This window comes from Corvus kubaryi, unplaced genomic scaffold, assembly GCF_017639235.1.
Source record: "Corvus kubaryi isolate FWS band 111438036 unplaced genomic scaffold, C.kubaryi_AGA036_p1.0 split3-37296, whole genome shotgun sequence".
NCBI lineage: Eukaryota > Metazoa > Chordata > Aves > Passeriformes > Corvidae > Corvus > Corvus kubaryi.
In genome coordinates this window covers 1,778,201-1,804,862 of record NW_024582086.1, presented here as the reverse complement: position 1 = coordinate 1,804,862, position 26,662 = coordinate 1,778,201, and the positions used below count along the sequence as shown (strand labels likewise).

At 42.3% G+C, this 26,662-nt stretch overlaps 1 protein-coding gene across 2 annotated transcripts in view; it reads right to left on the bottom strand.

Moving 5' to 3' along the window:
• Positions 1-204: 204 nt before the first annotated feature.
• The window catches only part of LPAR1 (lysophosphatidic acid receptor 1), a 74,746-nt gene continuing 48,288 nt past the window's right edge, over positions 205-26,662 (bottom strand). For both annotated transcript variants that reach the window (XM_042015256.1, XM_042015255.1), the window contains one exon: positions 205-6,000. In XM_042015256.1, coding sequence (XP_041871190.1) covers positions 5,699-6,000 — 302 coding nt within the window. In that variant the 3' untranslated portion in view covers positions 205-5,698. The remainder of the gene's footprint in view (positions 6,001-26,662) is intronic.

Below are 26,662 nucleotides of genomic sequence, written 5' to 3'. Positions count from 1 at the left end.
AAGGCGGGCACCTAAGAATCAAACAGAATGGATTAAGTGGTTTACTGGAAATAATCTGTCCTTTTGCTGTCCCTGTGTTTTAGCCCTATGCTATCTCCTGGAAGAGACAAGCCTGTGCCTTGTACAGTGGTTTTTGAATAATTCCCCTCCACATCCAAAAAATACCAGGTCTCCCGAAAAAGGTTATTTCTTTCACACTCCATATTAGACATGCCAAATACTTTATTGTACTAGATACAACCTCTAAACATTTACAGTAAGTGCACTTAGTAACAAAATTGTTTGCCAAACCTCATTGGCTCTCTCAATACTTTTGAATTACAAACACAGCTTTATTTAAACAGGAAAAATTAACAGATTCCTGAGTCTCCCACATACACTTCTGGTTATCAGAATTTTATCACAGGCAAACGGGAACATTTCATGGAGGCTCTTGTTAAAATGCTGGCAGCTATCAGTGTGTTGGATTTCCACGTACCACAGAAGACAGCAGCATAGTTTAATAGCCTTGTGCTCATGTTTTCCTTGTGGGTTTTTTTTAGTTTGTTTGTTTTGTGAGGTTTTTGTTGTAATTTTTTTGTTTTTGTTTGGGTGTTTTGTTTGTTTTCCTTACATATCAGCTTCATTTTTTCATCCTTGAAAGATTTAGAAAAGAGGAGCTGGGTGAATAACTTCTTGGAAAACCCTCTAAGAGAGGAAAATGGAAGGAGAGATACAGGCATATTTTCTTAAGGCGCCGTGGCTGGGCAGGTGTGGGTGTTAATACTTTTTAAGCTAACTCTCTATTGGAAGTGGCCTTCCCAATCAAATGGTAAAGCCCAAGGAATTTGTTTGAACAAATGAGATTGCAGTTGCAAATCCCCTCCCTACAGACAACATTGGGTAGCACAGATTGATGGCTCACAGCAAGAACTGGCTGGAAAGGGCATAACAGGTACACTTGCAGTAACAGGAAAGCCCTTAACAGGACCAGAAAAAGGAAAAGCCTGTATTTACCTTTGCAGCAAGTGGAAAAAACCAGACAGTTTGCTAAGACTGACCTCTGCCAGCTACCTCCAGTCTCATGGTCAGAAGGGACCCAGAGCAATGACAGGGCAATGACAGGGACACTGGGGATGGGGTCACACCTCCTCACAAGGTGGGGACAATGCACTAGAGAAATGCCTTTGCCAGCTCTGCTTTGCATCACCTTGATTCACACAGAAAACCAGACCAGGGATGTTTGCATCAAAGCCTCTCCATCTGGCGGTGTTCTTTTTAATCCCACCTGGGAAGTGCAATCTATAGGGTAGAATTTTATTTCTTTCACAGAAGAAGCTGCGTGTTTTTTGTCCATGGACACCTACTGCAGACAGATCTGGCTGCAGCAGTGTCACAGACAGAAACCCCAGATGGCTTTACAACAGTTAAGTATGGTATCTGGTAGCATACTTCTGGGGCAACACAAAGGTCAGAAAAAGCTACAAAACCTGCTTCAGAAGCAGAGCCCACTTGAGTTTTCCCTGACACACTGCTCCTGGGACCCAGACTGGCCATGGTTAAACCCCTGCCCAGCACACCAGTACAGACCAAAAGACATAGACCATGGGTGACCCAAAAAGTTTCATTTCAGTGCAATCCCATACTGGGACAAATTTATGCTGCTATTGAGAAGTTACTTAGTCTCGAGAGGAAGGAAAACTCAAACACTGGACATAAGACATGTCCTTTCCTCGTTGACATCCAAGTTGCCCAGGCTTAGTTTGCCCCATGAAGATAGCAGGCCTGCCCTTGGTCCTTTTCATCAAGTGGCTTACTCTGAGCCTTTGTTTCCTGTTTGTTTAAATGCTGCTACAGCTGTGACTCTCTGGCAAGGGCAGAGTTAAAACAAACAATGGTGAATCTTGTGGCAACTATTTAAAAAACTCTGTTGCTGGTGCACTATGGACAGAGATATATGCTTATTTCAAGGAATCACTGAAAAAGCCTTTTTTTTGGTCTGCCCTCTCTTCTATCTGCCCAGATTTTAGCATCTCAGTCAGAAGCCAGCCTGAAGCTGCCAAGGGATCTCAGAAAACCCAGAACAAAAAAAGGTGCTGACCAGAAAACCAATGTGTCAAACACACATAGAATATATTTTCAACCGTTTATATAAAAGCTGTGCTTTTTCTGACCATGGGTCACCCAGTCTCCCTATATATCACAGTAACAGGGAATTAAAATTCAAAGGCCATCTTTTTAATTAGTTTTCAGACTTATACTGCCACAGAAAATACATGAAGTAGGAAAACACATTTTCCTTGATCTGCAAATGATGTTCCTTTTAATACACAACTCCCCACCACTACAATTGCTGACACAAACACCATTACATTTGAACTTCAAGAGGATTTACTTGGACCAGAGGCAGTCAGCAACAGAAGAATTTTAATGACTGTGGGAGGATCGTTGGTATTTTAAGAAGTCTTCTAAAACCTTTTGAAGAATTTGAGATAAGTAAAAATAAGTGGGGCAATTTTTTTCCCTAAGTACTTTGCACCGTGTTTTCACGTAGCAGAAGTGAGTTCTACAACTGCACAATGAGGCTGGAAAATCTGAATAGAAGAGCAAAACTTAAAAAAATTCTGAGATGAAAACAAATGGCATGGGAACCATTCTAAGGAACGCAGCAAATGAAGCCTTCTATTCCAGGCTCTGGTTTTTATTCTCTTTGCTCACTGGAGCTGTAATTTCATTAGCTTGCAAAGAACCACTCAATTCACAGATCAGATTTCTTAAGGATATAGGGACAACATGTCAACAACACAAAGCACTAATCAAATTTTTATACAGCAGTCACACGCTCAGTGAGTTCCTCTAGCAGAATTGCACAAGCGACGTTCTTCCTGTTGCATTTGATCTGAAACACTGCACTTCACCTATTAGAAGAAAAGCCACCTGCTGTCAGACATGCTCCTGGATTAATATACCTGACAACAGAAATTTAACTGCTCCCAAGAGTTCAAAAGGTCCAGCTTCTCGAATTGTTGAGTGCCTCCTTGGGTTGATCAATGTACCTGGACAGCAACTGCCATCTGTCACAATCACAATGATGACAGAAAACCTCCTTGGGCATCTGTCTTCACAAGGGGCCTCTGGACCCACCCATGTCTCGAACAACCACACCACCCCTGTTTTCAAATTATTCACCCATGGCTTCGCAAAACCCACCACACTTCCAGCAGGTTAAACTAGGGTAAATGATTTGCTGCTATTTTGTGACATCATCCTCCCACCCTATCTGGATGAGATTCAATAAAAGCATGCAAACAGCAGTGAGAAGGACACTTGGAAAGGGCAACCCCCCAGCCCAAAAATCCCCAAACCCTAGAATATAGTGTCTGTGATCTTCTACTTCTGTGGGGATGTTAGGGACAGGAAAAAGTGCTCTTCCTGGATCCAAGGAAGAAAGGAACTCCAAGGACTCTTGAGAAAAGGAAATTGTTTTTCAGTCAGATGTGCCCTGCCTTTGGAGGCAGTCTTACCCTCTCCTTTCTTCTGCTTACCTGCACTAGTTCATATCAAGCAGGTGCTAAGGAAAAATTATGAGTGGATTAGCAAGCAGATGCTTTTAAATGAAAAAGTTCATACAGCCTGTTCTTCTGTTTCTCAGTACAGTTCTGCGAATAAAACCAAATCAACCTGTACATTAACTTGCTCTCAAATACAGTCAGAAAAAAAGACTGGTTTTGTTCAAAGCAAGTGGATATATTCAAATCCTTGGTCAACTGGCAGATAACGTTATGTTTATTCTCTCTGCCTACTCTACTTTCCACAGTGTCCACACAAAATTAGCTCAACAATTCAGGTGGATTTCAGTTTTACTGAAAGCAGTGTCAAAACTCTCACTTTATTCAGTGGAGGCAGGTTTTGTTCACTTGTTACTCTTCCTTTGCTCAGTAAGGAACTGCCTATTCCAAGCTATTTCATGCTTGGAAGCATAAAACCTGAGCATCTCCTCAAAGCAAGAGATCTAGAAAACACTGGATTTTGCTGGGCTGAGCCTCTACCCTCCATTTTCTCCCTGCCCAAATGGGAGAATATCGTCCTGTAAGTTACATTCCAGTACGGTACAATTAATGATATACATCTCTGGGGTTTTTTTGTTTTGTTTTGTGGGGTTATTTTTTTCTGAGTGTGGGTTTTATTTGTTTTTTTTTTTTTTTTTCTTTTTTAATTGATTTTTTTTGTTTTGTTTGTTTGTTTCTTTTTGTTATAGAGACAAAACAATGATGAAAACAGTGCCAGGAATTTACTGTTGATGTATTTTACATTGTTAGGAGAACACACAGTTTCCTAGAAAGAGGTCCCAAGTTTTTTATCAGCAAGATCCCACCTTTGCTCACATTTACTCCTGTTAAGGAGTTTTGTTTAGTATCACTGATTCTTCGCAACCGATATTCACGAGTGACATTTCTCTCCAAAACAGTCTCATATGAAAAAAACCCCACCTGTTAGCTTAGGTTTTTATAACAGTGTACATGTGTGGCTACTATCTGTAGCATAGTCCAGTCATTTGCAATAGATGACTACCTTGTAAAGTCTTGACTTTACAAAATAAAATTGTGCCTTGGTTCTTAGCGGCCCACTGCTTTTGAAATGAAGGGTGTATAATTTGAACAGTACTCCCCAAATATTTCTCAGTGCAAAAATGCAGAAGGTCTTTTGTTTTCAGTTACAAGAAAGGTTCCATAAAAACATAGCTTTTTTTTCCATTAAAAATGCATATGCTTTTTGCCATGAACAAGAAAAGCATTCCAAGAATATGCAATAAATACAATTTTTGCAACCTACCAACCTGACTGTAGCCCTTTAAGAGCCTTAGGGATGTGTTCTACTTTAAGAACTTATCCATAAAAAACTTGGTACCCCTCGCATGTTACACATTTCATACCACACTTCAAAGAAGAACCTTATATACATTGTGACTAAAGTATGTTTATTTCATAATCTAAACAAACACTGGAATACAGTCTATACTTTTCTACTTTCCGGCAGACTTTACAAAGAGCTTTTTTTTTTTTTTTTCATAATTAAAACAATCTGCATACACACAGAACATGCATTCTCTAACTCCGGTAATGAAGGTAAGAAGAGTCAGTTTCCCTCATCTTCCTGTTGCCTGTGTTAGAAAGAAATACTTTTCTTTTTACTGTAGTTATGACAGTGTGGCTAAGGATACAAAGACTACAGCACAGTTTTACTCCCTGCACAGAAAATGTTCATCACAAGCATGCTGATGGTGATACATATTACATGTCTATTAAATGATAGGCATATTTTTATCCCCTTTACTCCCTTTTAAAAAATACTAAGTGGCTACATGTAAATGCAGTGAAGCAGGTATAAGCTTAATTAATCAGAGTTGATTCAGACTGGCACCAAGATGCAGCAAAGTCCAACAGAGTCTCAGCAAGGCTTTTCATGGGCTATCGATGACCTCTGCTGCAAAGCAACTATGTTCTGCTTTTTCGAAGTAGGAATCAAAGGCCTTGCAGCATGGCCAGTTCTGTGGACAGGGCGGTCTGTGCTGGTGTGTCAGGCCCCCTGGAAAAGATGCGCTTGTAGTCCATTAGTGTTTGAGAAAACGTGAGTGGGTTACCTTCCCAGGGGCCATGCACCTGCCCCGCCCCGCGGCGTCGCCTGCTGCCCTTTGCTGGTCACACGGCTGGCTGTGGTTTCACACCACGGAGTGGTCGTTGCTGTGGACACCAGCCAAGATGGTGTGGTTGAGGGAGGACGCTGACCGATCCGAGCCTTCGGTGGGGCCATTGGTGCTCTCACTGCGCTGGCAGCAGAGGATCTGCTTGAACGTCGCACTCATTTCCTTGTCCCGGTAGGAGTAGATGATGGGGTTCATGGCAGAGTTGAACTCTGCCAGGAGCAGGAAGAATTTTTCATAGGCCAGGACATTGCACTGGGGACAGCAAACATCAAGGAGCAGCAAGACTAAACCTGGGGTCCAGCAGATTATGAAAGCACCTAAAAAGAGAAAGAATGGACAAAACACAAACTCCACAAATATACTAATGCATCATTACTTGTCAAAACACCTCAAGAAACATCCAGCCAGAAGCAGGAATGGCTAATTTTCTCTTTCAAGAGCATTGTTCCCACACTCTATTTTCATTGACCTGATGAGAGGGATGCCTTTCAAAGATCTGTAAATGGTTATGGGCAGCACATCAAAAGAGCAAGACACACCCCCAAGCCCCAGCCCCCACCATCTGAAACTCTGCTTGGCAAATACATTTACATTTAGAGTTGATAATGAGGAACATTTTTTCCCTTCAGTTAGAGACCTCTGACTAATCAATCTCTTGATCAGGAGAAACAATGCTGCAATTTACTTCTCAAACTAATAAAAACAAAGAAAACCTTTCTGTGAGTGCTGTGACTGAAGCATCAGTAATAGAAAAAGAGTGGGGCAGGCAGCAATTCCCAAGAAAAAGAAAGCCTGGGTCTTGTTAATCCATTTCAGCCCCATTATGTAATGGAAAGTCCTAAACACACATCCTTCTTGCACTGAAATGCTGCCCTTCAACAGATCTACTTCTTTTCTTAGGGCTCTATTCAATTGAAATTCAGAGGCTCATCAGGCTTCAATAGTGTCAAAGCCAAAGAGTCTTACCCCGATTAAAATGCTTCTCCCTCCTTTCTCTGTTTTCCAAAGCTCTGAGGAGAACAAAGCCCAGAACAAAATTCAGAGCTCAATGCAGAAATTAAATCAAATGCCTTGTACTTTATTGGGAGTACTGAACTAAAGGAAGATGGTAACTCCTTGAAGGTTAGGGAGGTTTTAAATATAAGCACTGCTGGGGAAGACCTTACACACCAATCATGTCAGAACAAAGACAGGCCTCCTGAGATTTTCCAGGCTGCTTTACTGAGGTGGAAACCAATGTCTTATCATCACTGAGCAGGATTAGCACAGGCAGCACAATAAGACTTCCCAGCACTATGCAGTGAGTGCTGTTTTCAAACTGGTTCTCCTGTCACTGTGGTATTTGTTAACATACTGCTCCCATCTTTTCTTCAGTGATGGTCTCTGCATCAGGTCACACAGCATGCACACCTTTACCCATGCCTGCCAAGAAGGTGCCAGCAACTTCCAGCTTGGGCAGTGGCAACTGTAAGCTGTGCAGACACCTTTCTGTTTGGACAGCAAGCCCACCCAGATGAAATAAAAGAATATTTTCCCAAGGGCCCTGCAATGTACATATGCAATGTACGCCAGGTGACGGACACTGGTTAGCAACCAGGAAACCACACACACAGGCTTTTTACACACCAAAAAGCATCCCTAAACTGAGCTTGCTTGCAACTAATGGTGCCACAGTGCCACTCAATGCCTATCACTTTGCTGACCAACAAAGCTTGCCAATGGAAAAAAGCTGGGGGATGAATTGCCAGCTGCCAGTACAAAGCATCAAGCCCTTTCACCAAATGACTTTGTTAGGGTCTCTGGCAGCAATTTGACAGCATGGGGATGAAACTCTCCCATGCTGAGATAGCACCAAACACATGAATCCACTTCATAGCTTTTGTCTGCAGCTGTTTTGGATTCCAGCAGTCCTAGAAAAGAGTACTTGAAACACATATAAAGGACTACAGGCTTTTGTGCCTTCCTTGTACCTGTTCCCACAAGAGTAGAAAACTGCATCTCTTATTTGCAGGATTGTCCATGCTGATAGAGTCTGTTCTCTGCACAGAAAATCTCTGCTGAGCTGGTTTATGCAGAAACGAAGTCAGTAATTCAAATTAAACCATTCACTTGAAATTGTGCAAACTGTGTTCAGCATCCTAGCTAGTGAGGCAGCAGTGGACTTTGATCTAGCTCGAGCATGTATTTTCTTCATGATAGGCTGCCTTGGGAGAACCACATCAGACATGGGAACACTGTAAGTCATGGGATCTACAGTGAAGGACAAAAGACAATGATAGCATCCTCACCAGGCCTGTAGCAGAAAAGTCCAATGTGGAAACAATGGAGCTAGCAGGAAAGCTCTCATAACATTGTTCAAAGTTGCAATTGAAAGCTTCCAATTCTCCAATTTATTACCTTTTTTTAAAATGTATTCCTGAGGAACAACAGAACATTCTGTTGGCATAATTTTTGATATGTTAGAAACAGCAACAAGAAGCTCTACGGTGAAGCAGACAGGAATTTGCTCCTGAGAAAGCCTGAAAGTCATCCAGAAAAATCCACATGCAGCTCACTGCACTGAACACTGGTCTCAGGTGGAGTTCCTGAGCCTCTCTGGGCTCCTCAGTATCTCAGAGAGGTCTGACAACCTATGTACTGAGGCTTGACTGGCTGCACTGAAGAAAAAGTGGACTGTGGTTGAGCAACCAATTGCTCTGTGCAGCTCAAACTACACCAAAAAATGATAAAAACAAAGGTTGCCTTCCCACCCAGCTCTGGAAGGAAGTCACTATTGCGCAAGTTGTCACTCTTCTGCTCCTAGCAAAACATCCCCCCATGCTAATGGCTCTGGCAGCTTATTAAGTGCTTGTAAATGATCACATAAAATACCTCAGGTTTGTACACTTTTTATTTAACTGTTGTACGCTGGAAAATACTGAGAGGCAACACTCATGGTAAGGACATGTTTGAGTTAGGTACAAAGGAACATATAAATGTCAGGCTTCAGATTTAGGAAACCTCATCTGTTAAACATGGAATTCTTTTTCTGGAAGGAAAACAAAGATTGAATTTTTTTCTTTTTTTTTTTCTTCTCTTATTTGGAATATTTGTTGAAGTAAGCTGAAAGTGAGGTTAAATTTTTCCTCTCCCAGAAATCTGTTGTGAATTGATTTCACCAAGAATGAAGATCTAAAAATATCACATTTAATAAAACAGTGACATCCAAAAGCTTCCTGCTGCCATATACTGGAAAGCCTTAAGCATACACCAAAATATTGATGTTTTTCTGCTCAGAATCAGAACTGAGAGCAGCCTGTAACCCAAGTTACAGTGACATACAAAGCAGATCTGTTGCATTCAGTGACTTGAACCTTTGTGGATATGCCACAGTCATACCATGGCACTAGGAGAGCCCAACGTACTTGAAAAACAGTGCAGATTTTAAATCCTTGGGTGGCTGAAGAGCACTGTTGCCTGGACAGAGAGCACCTTGGGATGTTACCTCCAGCCCTGGCAGTCGCCTGAAGGCACTGGCACTGCAAGAATTTGAACGAGCTCCTCAGTTGCAGCAAGAGGAACATTCCCATGGTGCATGGCCAAGGTCTGTCCTGAGGGCTGGGCCATAGAGGGCTGGGTGAAAAAGAAACGCCTATCAGGCTGAGGGGTGAATGGCTAGCCACTAGACAGGAAAGCTTGAGGAAACAGAGAAATAGCACCACATCTTCTTAAAAGATTGAAGGGTCCCTATGGACTTAGAAGCATGTTTTACAGCAGGACATATGAGTTACAAAAAAGCATTTATGACCTAATCTAATTTTCTGCTGCTGTATGATACCTCTCATCCAGAAATAAAACTCCAGCACCTCATGTACTGTCTATTGCAGAGCTGTGGCAGAAATCCACTGGGGGCTTTCCAATGACCATGATATGACTACATCACATCTGTCTTGAACCCTTGTCTGGTGCACCAGTGCAGATTATGTTTCCATGGTAGCTGGATGGTGGAAAGCCTTGGGTAAATGTGACAAGGCCTCACAGCCAGATTTGATTGCAAGAGAGTAAAGGCTGTTGTAGGCAGTAGGCCTATGAAACCAGCCATGATAAATCACACAAAAATCAGTGAGTAGAAGAGTAAAAAGAGAAAACAACTCCAAAAACCAGCAGCAGAAAAGAGTGAGCTGCACAAGAATAAACACTGATGAACTAGTCACTCATTACTAGGATACCAGACAGGATGGCTGCTCATGAAACTTCTTGTGTTAGCAGGAAAAGTGTTTCCTAAGCAGCACTCTTTTTTTTCTTTTTAGTTTTTGTCTTTTGCCTTGAACAGCCAATGCCTGTGTTTATTGCATGAACATTTGTTTTCCTCTAACTCACAAGAGCAAAATAAGAGAAGGACTTCCGCTTCTGCCAAGTCACACACTGCTGTCCCTCAGAGGCTCCAGACAGATGCAGCTCTTGTCAAAGCACACCTACTCTGAAACACCCTTCTTCTCTGCCTTAACTATACTGTGTCCCTTTGATGTGCCCTCTTCTATTTATCTTGTGTGTTAACCCTGATTTCTGGCATGGGCTCACACTCACCCCACAAATTCCTCAGTCTACATGGAGAGGAAAAATATTGAGAGGGCTTCTTTTAGGGAGGGAGAGAAGAAAAAAAACCAACTCTCCTATGTTTGCAGTTTTTTTAAGATTACAGGAATAGGATAAGGCACTAGCATATCAAAGACAAAAGATCCATTCCAGCTGAACTGCAGGAACAGTTACAATCTGCTGCTGTTGTCATCCTACTGCTGTCCACCTGCTGTCCTCTCCAAATCCCCTCCTGCCCTCAGAGTGGCATCTGTGACAGGCAGCTGCACCCCCCCCTTCCCCTGGGACAATGGTGACTGAGAGAGGAGAAGACACTGAGCATCACTGTTATCACAGCTATCAACAGGGAGAAGAGTCCTTCTGCACTTTGTGCAGACTGAAAGCAATGCTCTGGGTGGACAATTTGTGTTAATTAATAAAACCATAGCCAAAAAGGGCTACAGAAGTGCCTCGCATTTTCCACATTTTGATATAATCCCACCCTCAGCAGGGAAAGCCACTTGCTATGCTATCTGAGGAGCAAGCTCATCAGCTGCAACACAACTGGACTACTTCATGTCCTAGCCATCTGTAAACTGTATCAATAATCCTCCTTATCACTGAGCATTATCTTGTGCATGGCATGCATAGAGATAAGTGCTGCATACAATAGTGCTTATTTACAGCTATGTATTGTTTTCCCCTGACACAAATATGAGTGCATGAAATCTAAAATGAATAGATTATAGATGCCAAGATCATGAAGAACATTCATCATGCTGTAAACATACAGAGTGTAAGAGCAATTTTTCTAATTCTAGTCTGACATAGTCCCTAATTTTGCCATAACATTACTACAATATAGCTAATAGTTCTTGGTGGATAAAAACACAGTTGTTGTTATTTTTTGCATTTTCTGCTGGAAATAATTAACAAGGGCTAATGTTTGCTTCCACCCATGGAATTTTCATGTGAAGAAATAAAATGAGATTACCACATATAGATCAGATTAATAAATTTAAAATAATTGTATGCTAAACTTGGCAAATTCTGAAGAACTTCATATATAAAAGGCTTGCCTCTCCATCCACAGACTCCAAAAGACCTGAGGAAGATGACAGTGAAGGAAAGTCCTTGAAAAATACCCCAGGTGGAGGAGAGCTGCCTACAGGGTACCAGTAAGAACAGCTTTGTTGAAAAAGGTGCTATCAAAACTGCTTCATTTATTCAAGGTGTCTTTATTTAATGAAGCTGCATGAATTCTGAAAGAGTGAGAGATTCATAGCACACTCCTTCTGCAGTTTTTGATTGATTGTAAAATGCTGCTTTCTCTGAGGTGCCTCTGGGAGACTTTAACACTATGAGTGCCTTTGTGTTCAAAGCCAAACATTTATCTGGTGTGACTGTGTGTAAAAGAAAGAGGAGATATCTCCAGAAATGAGAAACGAAGCAAAGATAAATAAAATCTGCATTCATATTCATGCACCACTATCTTACATATACTTTTCTAGGATGATTTGCGGCAAGAGGATGTGAGCACATAAGAGAAAATACACAACTAGAGAGCGTATGAGAGGAGCTGGGTGATATGAGCCACCAGCTTGTCTTTCAAAACACTATATATGCCCCATCCCTAGGGATCCCTGTTCTAGTCTCCCGTGAGCTGAGCAGCTCTGAATGTGCAAGTTATAGACAAAATCCTATCCTCAGCTTTATCAAATATCTTAACTCCATGTGAACTCTGTAACTGACAAGTCTGTGAGATTTTTCAGTCTACTGTACCCATGGCTTGTAAAGGGATTTTAGAAGAAACTGGTTCTGCTAGTATTGCATCAGACCCCTGATTTCCTACCTTCTCCACAGCTACTTGCACACACACAGTCCAACCTCTTCCTGAGTCTTGTTCTGGGAATTTCAGCAGGAGAGCTTGGCCAGATTTTGTACAAAATAATGGCTGGATTGTGTAGGAACAGAGAGATCATGTCTTACTCAAAAATGTATTTCCTCTTCTCAGCAGGAATACAGAATGTGTCTGCTTCAAACATCTGTCTTCACCTTGAAGGTGCATAGAATTTTTTTGGTGTTCAAGGCGTGGCTATCTTTGTCAGCAAACCATTCTTTCTCTGAGGAACCCATCTGCTTCCACCTTCACACATTTATCTGGTTTAAAACATATTAATGACTTAACATGAAAGCAGCCTTGGGGCTCTGCCTGTGCTCTGGCTGGGCTGGGAGGAGCAGTAAGCCTTGACCCCAAAGAATGAAGCTGAGTGTATGTTAGCATCACCTCTCTCTGGGCCTTAATATTTAGTATTTCACCTGTGTCTGTTTATCCATCCAATCCTCATCACCTTTTTCCATTTCAGAAAAAATAAAGTAAAAGACTGTTTCTAAAGGGACACACTGTCTTGACCACAAATGATACTTCTGCTGGCACCTAGACTCCTTTGCTACAGGCCAGCCTCTGCTCTACCTGTTCTCTTCCAGTACCCACATCACCACACTGCTCCTGACAATTTATCACCAGATTCCTTGGTGAAATCTTTAGGTCAAAGCCTTTCTTTTAAACGAGACACACTTTGGCACCTACACCTACTACATAAAAGGTCAGTTGAAGAAACACCTGACCTATCATGGTGTTGCACAGGGAGCTGACAACAGCCATTAGCCAACAATTCCATTGGCACCAGTAGCTGCACAACCACCGCCTCTGAGCATGGAGATACTCAGACACAAAATGACTATGGTCAGTAGGGCTGCATCTACAGTGACCATACCTTCCCTTATCTCAGGGTGGGCCAACACCTATCACCCTTTCCTGCTTCAGTTTGCAGGTCCAGACCAGAGGTGATGAAGCACAGGTTTCCCTCAGCAGGACTCACAAGTGGCAGCTGTGGGAATCGTTGTGAGCTCGCTCTCTGCAGCACCTTGGGCTTACTGCCCCGAGTGCTTGCTGCCACATGCTGGAGGCAGGGTATGCTGACACTTGGACTTCTGGCTTTCCTTGTGAAGATCCTATCTGTCTTCCCACCTGGACACCACTAGGTGCCCTGTCCACAGAACCTGGCACCAGACGTGGATGTTTCCAATACATCTGGTCCAAGCACTTGCCTGTCCCTGTAGCATCTAAAGCTTTGGAAATCTGAAACAGCAGGCAGACAAGCCTGGGGAGGACTCATGACAAAATAAAGCTAACTGAAGAGAAAATGAAACTGGGCAGTAGTAAGCCACCAGAACAGACCTGCTTATTTCATGGCTGCTCGCTCGCCAAGCTCTAGCCCAGGTTAACATTTGATATAATTCCCTGCCTGATGCTCGCAGTCTCACAGAATGAGTTTACTGGTCTCTGGCCAGCTGATCCAGCTGCCCTCAAGTATTCCACGGCTGACATCTCTGAAGGAGAACTCAAGTGCTAATGCAAATGGAGGAGACCAGGATTATTTCTCAATTGACATCTGCAAACCAATGTGTTTGGATAGACCTCTTTTAGAAGGTATTTGTTATGGTTTTAGAGAACACCTTGCAAAGAGGAATGCGCAAAATGCATTCCAAAAATAAAAGCAAATGCTTAATCCTGTTACAATTTATCTGCATCCATTTGAACCCCTCAAAACAAGAAAAATGGAATTCGTTCCTGATCTAGTAACTGCATCAGAGAGATGGTGCACTGCTCCTCTGCAAACGAAGAAACTAAGGCTTTATCTATAGAAAGCATTTTAGACAAAAACAGGAAGTCATTAAATGCCAGTGGTCAGCATTCCAACTGATTTCTAAGTTCATAAAGATATGTGAAGCTCATGTCTGAATAAAAACTTGGCTGTTGCCAAAGCGATCTGATTATTTATCTCTGTGTCAAGACAAACAGTAGTCCTAATGCAGTTTTTCTGTTGCCAAAAAACCTGACACACAGAGGAAATTTTGGTGTCTTTTTCAACTTTTAGGTGTTCTAGACAAGCCTTTATAGTGTAACTTGAAAAGAAATGCTCCCACAGTCCCAAATCAGTGCTGGTAGCTTGGTCGGAAAATGAACACGTAAACCCAGCTGATAAGAGGCTGCTCATACTGGTCTCCCTGGGTCACAGGACAAAGAAAACAGGCAAGAGATGGCTGGGGAAAACTAGAAACAAGAATCATAGAATCCTAGAAAGACTTGGGTTGGAGGGGACCTTAAACATCATCTAGTTCTAACCCCTTGCATGAGAAGGGATGTCACCCACCTGTTAAGGTTGCTCAGGGCCCTGTCCTTGAACATTTCCAGTGATGGGACAGCCACAACTTCTCTGGGCAACCAGTTCCAGTACTTCATCACCCTCACAGTAAAGATTTTCTTCCTAATTTCTAATCTAAATCTACTCCTTTTCCATTTAAAACCATTCCCACTTGTTCTATCACTCCATGCCCTTGGAAAAAGTCCCTCTTCAGCTTTCCTGTAGGCCCCTTTCTGGTACTGAGAGGTGCTAGAAGTTCTTCCCAGAGCCTTTTCTTCTTCAGGCTGAACAAGCCCATTGCTCTGAGCCTCTGCTCCAGCCCTCTGATCATCTTGGGCCTCCTTTGGGTCTGCTCTAATGGGTTCAAGAAACAACCTTCAGCTCATACCTCACAGCCTGTTTTAATCCCCTAGTCCAAACTCAGCTAGGATTCTCTTTAGGGGCCCTGACTGCTCATGGGAATGACTTGGGACTTCAGGTGGAGGACAGACCTCTCTCTGAACAGCAATAGGACCTTGTCTGAAGTGCCTGGGTGAAGCTTTCATGTCCTGGATGTGGGGCAGCTGGAGGTCACCAGGTCTTGTGAAATGTGAACATGCCTATGCAGAAGTGAAGGCTCACTGGAAGAGGTCATCTGAGGCAGGAGCAGGACAGCTGGCACCCTACAAGCAGGGATCGTAGACTGGACTCTCCTCTGCCTCCTTCTGCAAGTTTAGTGTGCTTGGGACCTGGGTGTTTTGCTGCTTTTCTAGTAGTTGCAGTTTCCAATCGCAGAAAAATAATTCACGGCCAACTTGAAAAAGCCCTGTTGTGCCCACTTTTCCTACAGAAATCCATATACTCTCTGCAGTACTCTGATACTTTCCCAGGCATGGTCACAATGCTATGCTCAAACAATACAGTACATTTAGCAGATATCAAACAACTTTGCTACGAGAGATTGTTTAATTGTATTTTCCTTTGTTGTTAAGGACATTAACTGTTACTGGTATTATGTCTGGATAAGCTCCAGTTGCAACACAAGATTCTAAACGAAGGCTGGGTGGATGCAATTTAATATATAAAGAACTGTCTTGTTTCTTACATAAGATTAAACTAATAATATTAGAAGAAAAATATTAGCCTCTGTCAGTTTCCTTAATATGAATAAAACTTGTTTCTCTCATGCTAATGCCCGACTGTGAGTAGGAGAAAGTGTTACCAAGGGGTAGAAATAATGAAAATTACTCTTAAACACCAGCTCTACCTCAACTGCAAAAAACCTGTGTGTGCTTCTAATTTATACAGCCATACTAACATTTACCTGATTATAGCTATCTGGTTAAGCTGTGGTAGACACCATTTGATGGAATTGCATTAAGACTGGTCACACAAAACAGTTTTAAGAAGTAGAATCCATGCTGACAGCTGTGCCTCTGAGAAAATGAGCACAAGCTCCAAAGTGAAGTGGACAACAGGGTAACCCCCTATGGATAAGGGAATGCCGCTCTAAGATAAATCTGATTGGAAAATCTGTCTGTCTTTGGACAAGTTAATATAGACAAGTCAGAAAAGCCTTTCTACTCCTCACCTAAACATAAGAAATCCAACTACTGCCTTAAAGCAGAAGCAGCCTTGGACAGACTGCACATGAATGGCACTATGCTTAGCTGCCTGCACACCTCACCACCCAAGCAGCGTTAAGATCATTCAGACATTACTCAGGCTATCACACCACCAGGGAGGCACCTACAAATGGCACTGCTAAAACAGAGGGGAGCAGACACATGTGGCATTGCACATCACAGGAGAAGCACTGAGTGAAGAACCACCCATGTTTTGATTGTGGTAAGTATATACTTATCAAAAGGGTAAATTCCAGGTTAATTCTATAATTCTTAATTCTATATGTACCTGTTTAAAATTATCTACTTGAGGCTGATATCTAGGGCAGAAAATACAGGTTTTGTTCTGTATTTCCACACTGTAAAAATAAGACATTGTTTAAAGTGATGCAGCGACCCTTTGTCACTCCCAGGTGCCTCTGGATTACTCATTAGGGTGTTTGCTGTCTTGCAGATTATAATTTCACTGTGGTAAAAACAGTATTTCCCATACTTCAAATGAGAAATTCAGTGAACAGGACTGGAGATGTTTCATTGCTGCTGATGGATTCCAGGGGCAGCTTCTCTGCAATTTAGTTTTATCTATTTACCATGACAGAATCTATATTAATTTAAAATTTTCAGGCAAACATAGTAGAGAGGTCTAATAAAATCTAACCTCTCTTTCAAGTCATATCATCAAGAACCACTTTGCCAAATCATGCATTTTCTGGGGAAAAAAAGATGCATCTTAAGCTAGCTCTTTCTCTCAGCAGTAAACACTGGTGTAAAACTCTGGAAATGCAGCTACATCCTCATAACTACAAATGAGGGCATCCCAGTCTCATCCACTTAGAGCGTTAGTCATTAAAAAGGCTTCTGAGTTAAACAAGTGATGTGTCTTCTCCCTGTGACTAAGCTTCCCCAAAATCACTGCATTTATCAGAGATGTGAGCTTGATTTGGCATACAGAACTGATCCTTGTGTTTCTATTGGCTTACAGGAACAGTCTTCTACCTTTGGCAGTCTGCTCTCCTCTTCTAAATTTAACCTCTGCTAAGAAAAGTATGGCATCTAAAAGCACCCAAGAATAGTGCTTGCACTGTGTTAGCACCACATCCTCGGTCACTTGGCTTAAAGATTGCTATACAAATAGCCTCTGAAACCACAAAAAAAGTGCATTATCATGTTATTTTGAAGGTTGCTCAATCTGCATATTTCTGAGGATGTGACTCCTTTGACCTCTGGCAGACAGTTTTCTCCAGTGTCCCTGCAAAAGACTGTAGGTTTTGGCTATATATAAAAAGCGACAACAATGATGAAATAAAAAAGAAAAGCACTAAGTCTTAACTCTCAATTCTCTTACTCCCACCCTTTCATGAAAGAGCAATTGAATAGCAGCAGAAAACTGCCTGTGCCAAAAACGGGCTGACTCCCAGCCACCTTCATCTCTTTCAGGGGTGTTCATGAGAAGTGCCAGACAAAGGTCATTTAGATCCAGTCCCTATCTACCATGCAAGGAAGGCAGAGGTGTTAACATTGCTGCTTTCTCTGCAGCATGCCTTGCCTGCTGCTCAGCTTTGTCCTGGGTCTTCTGCTGCATGAGCATGAGTCTCTGTTCCCACTGAACTCCTGGTGTCTCTGATGAGACCGTCAAAGGCATCAGTAATCGTTTTCTTCCGTCACCTGTCTCCAGCCTAAGGGCAAAGCCAACTTGTTTCTCACAGTGACACAGAGAAGAGAAGCTGCTGCCAGGGCAGAGCTCATGGCTGCGCTTACACAGGGGCTCCCCATGGACCTGCCAGTCAATGTGCTGCTTCTGCCAGGCAGGAACTTGAAAACTCTTCCTTTTTAGCACTCTGCTTGCCGGGGACTTCACTCCTCAAGGGATAGGGGATTTACATGCCATCCAATGTAAAATCTTTGCCAGCTGAAAATTAAAAAATCTAGAAATTTTCAAAGCAGAAAAAACAGTTCAAACAATTCTCTAAGATGCAGACCAAGGTGATCTGGTGAAAATGCACATAACCTTATGTACAGCAGGGCAGAACTCTACTTTTTAGAAGAACCACTAACAACAGTTCCAACAGATGTGGCAGATAGCAACATACAATGCAGATCACACCAGTGACTGCCAGAGACAGAAAATACCTGTGAAAGCATTTGCTTCACACTTGGAATGCCTGAGACCTCCTGCAGACAGTGATGAAGCATCCAGAAAGCGAGCCTAATTTTTTCTGTCTCTCTGACGGCCCTTATAGCTGTCTAATCCCCTCTGATCCTGTGCCATCACCAGGCATGTCTTTGGAGCACGCTGCCCTGACCTCTCTGCATGAACAGGCTCTAGGTGCAGGACTGGGATGTCTGCTCCAAGGGAGGAGACAGCATACAAGCAGGGAGTCATCCATCAAAAAAACTATAACTCCACTAACTCCCACAAGCAATTGCAAAAACAAACAGTTGCAATCCCTACAGCTGCATTGAAAGCCAGCCTCTGAAAGGAAAACAAAACACTCCTCCACACTTGGTGGAAAACCACAAGAAGGTTTGGCAAGGTTATCAGCCTTCAAAAGAAGGTCTTAATATGCCTAGGGCATCTATTGTATTGTGTCCTTCTGCTTTAAACGTTACAATGGAGGCAGGATTGTGAAATAGAAAATCGAACTAGCACAATATCAGTTGTTGTTGCCTGATGGAAGAGGAACCGAAGGACCAAGACTGCTACCAAAGAACAAAAGAAATTTCCACTTGCATTACATTTAGCAGCTGCACATGTCTGCAGATCACCTGTGGGGCTGAGGAGGCAGTAAATTGACAGACTAGCAAAAGGGGTGAAACAGGGCTAAGAGGATCAAAAAAAGGACACCTCCTCAAATTCCTGCTGCCAGCTTTTGTATTGCTCCATGTGAAAAAAACAAATGCACCACACCAAGCAGAAAGGCTGTGCCCACCAGCACTGCTCATTATTACCAGCACATGCCCAGGAGGTACAACCTGGGGACACAGGAAATACGTTTCATAGCAATGCCAACTAATCAAAGCATCTACTCTGAGTACCCCTCTTCCAACACACCCCCAAAATAGTACTTGTGGGATAATTTTGATGTTTTAGTTCATAATTGCTCACAGTAGTTCAAGTCAGATTATTTTGGGACAGACATGCTGATATATGAATCTGGAAGACTTCTCCAGGATTGTGTTTTTTTCGGTTTGTTTTAGCAGATATTTGTAGGCTTGTGCCTAAAGCAAACAGGAAACTGCCTGCAATTTCAGACCTTCCAGGCAAAAAGGCCCTCCACTGAAGAATTTTTGGGTTTAAAAAAAAAGAGATAAACAAGCAATTAGTACATTGTAAGAAAATCACTTGCAAAATCCTTCTAGTCAGCAAATTAGTTGCTTCTAAGAAGTACCTCTGCTGTTCTAAATGAAATACAAAGCTTTTTTCTTTTTTCAGAAAAGATTAAAACTCTCCTAACTACTCAACAATGTACTGAAGGACACCACTCAGAGACAACTTTATTTTCTTTTAAAATGTTTTAACAATGGAATATTGAGGCAACACTGTGGCAAACTCCAACACAGCAGCCGTGTGTAGGGGAGATGTATAAAGAAAAATCCCTGAGGTAAACTCAGATCAGCTTTTGCTAGACTTCACTTGAAGTTCCTGGTGATACTTGCTGGCTTCTCCAGATTTTTCTACAGAGCTCAGAGCAGTGGCCATACCAAAGTCAGGCTAGCTAGATGAGGTCAAATGCAAGGCAGAGGGGCCACTTCAGTGCTGTAGGAAAAACCCATGCTTCCAGCTGCTCTTCTTTAACTTTATAGCCTGGAGATTGATCACAGCTGTGCCTTAAATAATAAGGAGCCAAACCAACCACCACTGCAAGCTTCCTATCTGCTGGGTTCTTACTGTTCTGCAAACTATGAGGGGAGAAAAAGAGCAGAGATGACCCCACTTATTTGCCCTTCAAACTAAGGAGCATTCAGCTTCCTTAGGCATCCAGTGACACCACAAGTGTTTTATTGGTATTGGTGCTCTTGCTGTTGTCCTGCCATCCAAACCCTGATATTGTAATCATGCTCATTAATTATCTATGAGTATGAGAATATGTAGGTAAGAACAGGGTAACATTAAGCAGAACTTCCAGACAGGCCTACTGTAAATTTGTTGATTTCACAGTACTTTCAGCTCATATTTTTGGAAAACAAGCATTCACTAATTACATTTTTCATTATCTATCCTCTTGTCTTTAACTGCATTTATTAGAGAAGGCTCATTCAAGTCTCACCAGCTCAAATCCCTTTAAGAATGCAGCATCAGCGGCTAAGAAGATTATTACTGCTACAGATGTGGGGCAAGTAACACGGTCTGTCCAGGACAGTTTTCACTCCCTGCTACTTTAATCAGTGTTTTGTGGATCTCATGTGTGGAGCTGGCTGAGCAGTTTGCAAAGCCGGTAGTGCTGGGATGCCAGGTGAGTCTCTTTGGTTGGTGCATTCCGTGCTCCACTGCACAAGATGTTGTCCTGGTTACAATCCAGCCACCCTTCCGCCTTATTGACACGGCTTTCATGTGAACTTTGCTTTCCTTCCACCTGACCCATGGCTGGAGAAGCTTGCATCAGTACCTCAACCATGGGGTTTTGTAAAACCCAAGCTGTGTGTGCTTGGGGAAGGGAATGATGAGAATGGGGAGGCCAGACCTCTCTTTCCCTCCCCAAACAGGAGAGTTTTGCTCCAGTAAGTTATAAACAGTGGGCACTGTATGAACACTGTCCATGAGCACAGGGAAAGGGAGAGGCAGAGGTACCAATGCATGCAAGAGCATTGCATATCACTGCAACAGACACATGTAAAAGTTTATGTATGCAGTTAAAACTTAATCTTCTCCAGAGAAACATTCTGTTGAGATATGTCAGCCAGGTGGAACGAGACAACCTCAAGAGCTGTTTATGGCAGAAGAGAGCCATATGTAACTTGCCACCTCTCCATCTTTCTTCCTAGTTGTCCTTTCTGAATGTATCCAGGGATGCTCAATGGGCTGTGCACATCTCCTCACCCTTAGGGACACCTACTGGGTCAGACTCAGCTCTACTAAGCGCTTTGGGAAATTCAGAAAGCTAGCTTATGTTGTCATTACACTTTCATTGCACATACTCATCTCACAATTTAATGCATTTGTCATTATCTGTATTATTTGTATTTTAAGTATTCACACGTGCTTCCACAGAGAGTACTGATCATGAGCAATCCAAGAAGAACCCGCACCTCTGTTGCTCATGAAATGACACTATTTTTACCTGGCCATGAGAGCTATTGAATGCCATCAGACGTTTTTATTCTGGCTGTGAGGGTTCACTGGGCACAACCGGGCTTACAGTGTATTGTATGGTATTGTTCTACCTGTGAGTCTGGAATTGGAGTAGTTCTTATTAAACATGACAGGATTTAGAGTGCTGTATTGGCTCTGTATTTCTGTTGCTTAGTCTATGAATTGTCTATGACCCAGAATCTAAGCCCAGCCACCACCAGCTCCTTTGATATCTGAGGACCAGCTGGAACACAAGGGCATTTATTTTCCTGTTAAATTTCCTTACTCTTCATGTGTCAGAAAAGTTTGCCTTACTCTTAATGTGACAGCATCACAGAGGTGTCTTTATCAGCTCTTGAATGTTCATGAACTCTAACCAAGTCCTGGAGCCAGAAAACACTGCCACAAACAGGGCGGCTGTGGTCACAAAAATGAGGGGTCCCCTGGAAAACCCTCATACCAAGGGCACAAACTGCAATATCTATACACACACTTTAATCAGTAAGGGTGAAAATATTCTAACACAAGTCCTCCATCTAAATTAAAGAAAAATTCATACATGAACTGAACAACTGAATCATTAAATATTTCCAGATATTTCTCTTACTGATATCTCTCATGTTGGTTCATCAAGTTTCCAAACCTACTGCTAGCCTAACAACTTTTTCAGGTCTTTAAAATGCTGGCAATGTGCCTGGGATTTCCAAGCACTTTGTGTTTTATTTTTCTGAAGTGTGAGAAATAGAGGTGTTTAAACAACAAAAAAATATACTACCCATCTTCCAAGCATGTGGACTTTTCTTGTTTTTTTTGAAAGTGGTCAGTCTGTGTCACAGAAGTGGAGGATATGGTTTCAAGGTGTGGCAACAAACATCTCTGACTATCACAGATTTCAGCACACACAGAACTCCACTATAATACACTGCTACAAAATGCTGCCTTCAAAACTGCATACATGCAGATTTTTAGGCGTATCAGGGTACTGGAGCCTGGGCACTGTACTAACACTACTTTCTATTAAAAAAACCCAACTTAACTCTTTACAACATCAGAAGCTTTCTGCTTGGGCTGACATTTTTATTTATTCTGCTTTCTGCTTTCTTACATGCATCTGAGGAGACGCTCAGTGAAACTGATGCATCCATTAGACGTTTATCTCTTCTGTTTGAAAGCAATTGCAGCAAAAAGAGGCGGTGAACTTAAATTTCAAATGAAAAGGATGTCAAGCTTCTCTAATAAAGCCTCTGTCAAGTATAACATTTTCTTTGTTATTTTGGGGAAAATCTGCACTCAACAGTGCCATATGCCATGGAGACATCCCGTAAGTGACGCTTTGCAAGATTCCCTGTACTGTATGAGTCAAGGGTAACTCTTGATAGCCTATGGACGCTGGAGACCAGTCTGCAAACTTTGGGGAAAAAGGAGTATTGTTCTAAAGTGAAGTGCAATAAAGTACAAAGCTTATGAATGGTTCGTGGTCAAGGTTTTAATGTATTTCATCACTGTTTTCAAGGTCAAGGCCAGGTTTGAAATCTGGTTTGTGTCCCTGCTAAGATTTCAACAGCACTTGCGGAGAAATCCTTGTGTTTATACAGACAAATGCAGAAGTTGTGCTTCAGCCAGCTCTCTCCACTCATTTTAAATGCAGATGTTGGAATCTGAGGCACTGTTGTATGCACTGTATCCTAGAGAATTGCTACATCTGTAGGGATAGCTATACATCCCTCCCAATCGTAAATACTCAAACAGGTGCAATTTTCTTATGGATCACACCTTAACTGGCCATTATTTCTGTGCAATCTACTTTTTCAATTACTGATGATCAATCAGTACTTAGGACTTAGGAACTGGAAGTACAAGACAACTACAAAAAATAAAAATAAAATAAATTTTATAAAGTACCTTTCTTATATTGTCAACTTGTGTTGAGCTTCCCAGAGCACTGAGGAGAGGTTGGAAAGTTAGGTATCCTCTGCAGCTTTAACCAGAGGATGTGTCAGCCCTGTTTGGTTTCTGTGAGCTCCCATGGATGCAGAGGGAGCTGTCGGAGGAAAGAAACCCAACCCCTAGACCCCCCAAAATCTCAGCAGCAATAGTAAATTGACCTGTGCCTGGCCAGTGGCCAAAGACAGCAGGGTCTTTTGCATCCTGGTGCCCCCCCCCTTTGTTGGATCAGCTTATTCAGGGAAGCTGGGAAGCAAATGGCTGCCTACCCAGCAGGCAAAGAACTCAATACTCCTCCTGCTGAGGTACTTCTCTCCTTCAATCAGAGAGATAAATCAAGGAGAGGCCTAAATGGTGAACTGGCAGGGTAAAAATGGAACAGATGGGCCTATCATTTCACAATGTGGTTCCAATAATTCAGGAAAAAAACCCATTGCTCTTCCTTCTAGGAGTAAATCTCTATATACTGGATATTTATGCCTATGACAATGCTTTGCAGGAAGATGGATGCACTTTGTTTTCTGGAAATAGGCCTGAAATTGCTTCTCTATGCCATGCCACAAGCCAGGACAGTCTGGCAGCCCAATCCAGCTCAGAGGCACGTGAGATGGGGCCACCAGTGCTCCAGGAGAGGGTGAAGGCCCCAGAACATTCTCCGACAGCTCAGGCTCCCACGGCTTATCCTGGCAGTTCGTCTGGCTGTCAGAGGTGCTGCTCCTGCCCACCAGCCGAACAGGGGCAAGGCCACACAGATAAAGTTATAAATAAGACAGTGGAGAGATGGGAACACAGGAAAAGGAGAGGCAGGAGGGTGAGGAATCAAAAAAAAACTAAATGAAAGGAATATCTCATGGGAAACAGCATCAATCAGTACTGTGTTCTCTGGAATGTGCCTAAAAGCTCATATTTCTGGAGTCTCTATGGCTTTATCCACACCTCTCACCCTACTTGGGGGGCAAGGCCAGTGTACCTGAAAGCCGCCTGCTTTGTAACAGCACTACACATGGTGAGTGCAGCACTCAGGTATTTGATGGGTGAATAAGCTGAAAGTTCATCTAAAGAATGCTACATTACTTATTTCAAGCTAAGTACTTTGCTTTGTTTGTTGACTTAAATTGATCCCTCCTCCCCACAGAGTGAATCAAGCTTTTCTGCTGGAAACACAGAAACCCACACAACTAATTCTGTGCAGAACTCTGGCTAAATAGGCATGGATCAGATGCAGATCACCCTCAATGAAGGACATTTTCAGTCCCCATGGTCTACAGGGACATTATAGCCTATTAACAAATATCCATTCACTTTACCTTTTTTTTTTTTTTGTGTGTGTGTGAGACAAAAGTGGGAAAAAAGTAAAGTTACAACATACTCTGGTATTACTCTCTCCTTGTTGAAGGAGGGTAAATACAAAATGCATCTGGAAGGCCAAATGTGTTCACAAGGCTGAGTATCAGGCAGCATGCAGGCAGCAAGCGATGTTCCCTTGGCACCCAGCACCCTTAGAGCTATGTCCCACAACATTGCATCTATCCAGTTTTCAGTTTTAGTCTGTTTAAAAGAAGAAAGTGGCAGCCATTCTACAAAGACACAATAATTTTACACAGGTTTTTCTTTTACTCTCTATATACTCAGCTTTTGCTGAGTAATTTTTAGAAAATTAATCTCTAAATTACTCCTTGTACTTCTCTAGAAAAGCAAAAAATGAGCACCTTAAAGCAACTTAAAACAAGGGAAGATGAGAATTACCAATGCCATATGTCAGAACAAGTTCTTTCTGAGGTTAGATCAATATCAGAAGATGGGAAACAGCTCCCTCAAAACTGCTTTTAGAAGAACAAGGAAGGTACTGAATCCAGGGGAGCTTGGCAGATTTTTCTCCTTTTAACAGCTAAATTCCCTCCCTTTTCTTCAGGAGATGACTTCTTTCATGAAGGAAGATATTTCAAAAATCTTAAGTGTTCTCACATATCTATGGTTATATTAACAAACTTGTAATCAGATACCAAGTACTTTATTAAAACAGAAAGACCCAAGCAGATAGCTCTTACTCAAACACAAAAAAATGCAACAGAATTTCTCTCTCTCTCTCCTCTCAAACATTTTTCTTTACAGTAACCTCAGAGGCTTTTAATGCTACCATCAAGGAATTGTTACTTCAACATCATGCAACCTTATGCAACACATAAGAGGCTGTTCTCCTTGCAGAAGCAGATGGCCACCCCCATGGCAGATATGCCTGGGGCAGCTTTACAGACCAAGTTCTCACTTTCCCAGTTGCAAAACTTTAGGTCACCCAATCCACAAACTTCAAAGCACTCATCCCATGGTGTTCAAATACCTCCTGTCTGCTGGTGGGTCCAGAAAACAAAGATTTTCACTTACAGCAATTCCCTTTGCTCCAGTACCTCACTAAATAGCGCAGACTGATGGACAGCACTAGAGCTTGGGAATTAAATGCCTCAGATTTACAAATGATGCCACAGCTTCCAAAGTTTCATGACCTGCCATACAAGCTCTGAGCCCTTGCTGTTCTCTCGGCATTGATGGGAAAGGATATGTGTCCACCAGCAGACCTGCCACATTTCACAAGCAGCACACTTGGACATAGTACCAGTACATGTACCCATGTGGATACAGGAAAATGAACTTCAGTGACATTTTCTTATGCTGAGGAAAGTAGAAGTGCGACACAAAGTTTTCCCAAATGAGAAGTGCAGAAAGGATGGGGATCTTCTGCTGCTGTTGTTACTTCCAGCTTTAAAGAAGGATATCAAATGTGTCAGTGTGTGAGAGAAACTTATGATGGAAGGGCTGGGAAAAAAAAAAGAAAGAAAAAAACCTGAAAAGATCTTTGGCCATTTTTTAAAATAAATGTATTTAGAATCTGAATTTGAAAGGAAAACACAATTCTGAGTTCTTCTCGTGCTGGCAGAACAGCTTCCTGCTTCCTGTTTTCGTGTTTCATACTCATGGAGATGCTGTCACTGAGCTCACTGATGGACCACTTTTAATGTCTTTTTTTTCTTTCAAACTAAGCTTTTTGTTGAACATTCTTTTCATGCTGAGGCTAGAAGGATGGAGGCATGGCTGCTGTCTGAAAGCTAGCATTCACTGCTGACCATTTCCCACTGCACTGACTGGCTGCTGTACCTCAGATGTCTCAGCAAGTTCTGCCATCAGCAATAACTCTGTGCTTCGATGTTAAGAGCCATAGTTTCATTGAAACTATAAAGGCAAAAATAATTTGATATTGAAAATCGTTAATTTTCCGTTTTCATGGATTATCCCAGAATAAACAAACAACCCAGAATACTTAATCACACTGCTCATGTGCAATGAAGCAATGCAGAAGGAGCACCACTGCTCCTCTTGCACAAAA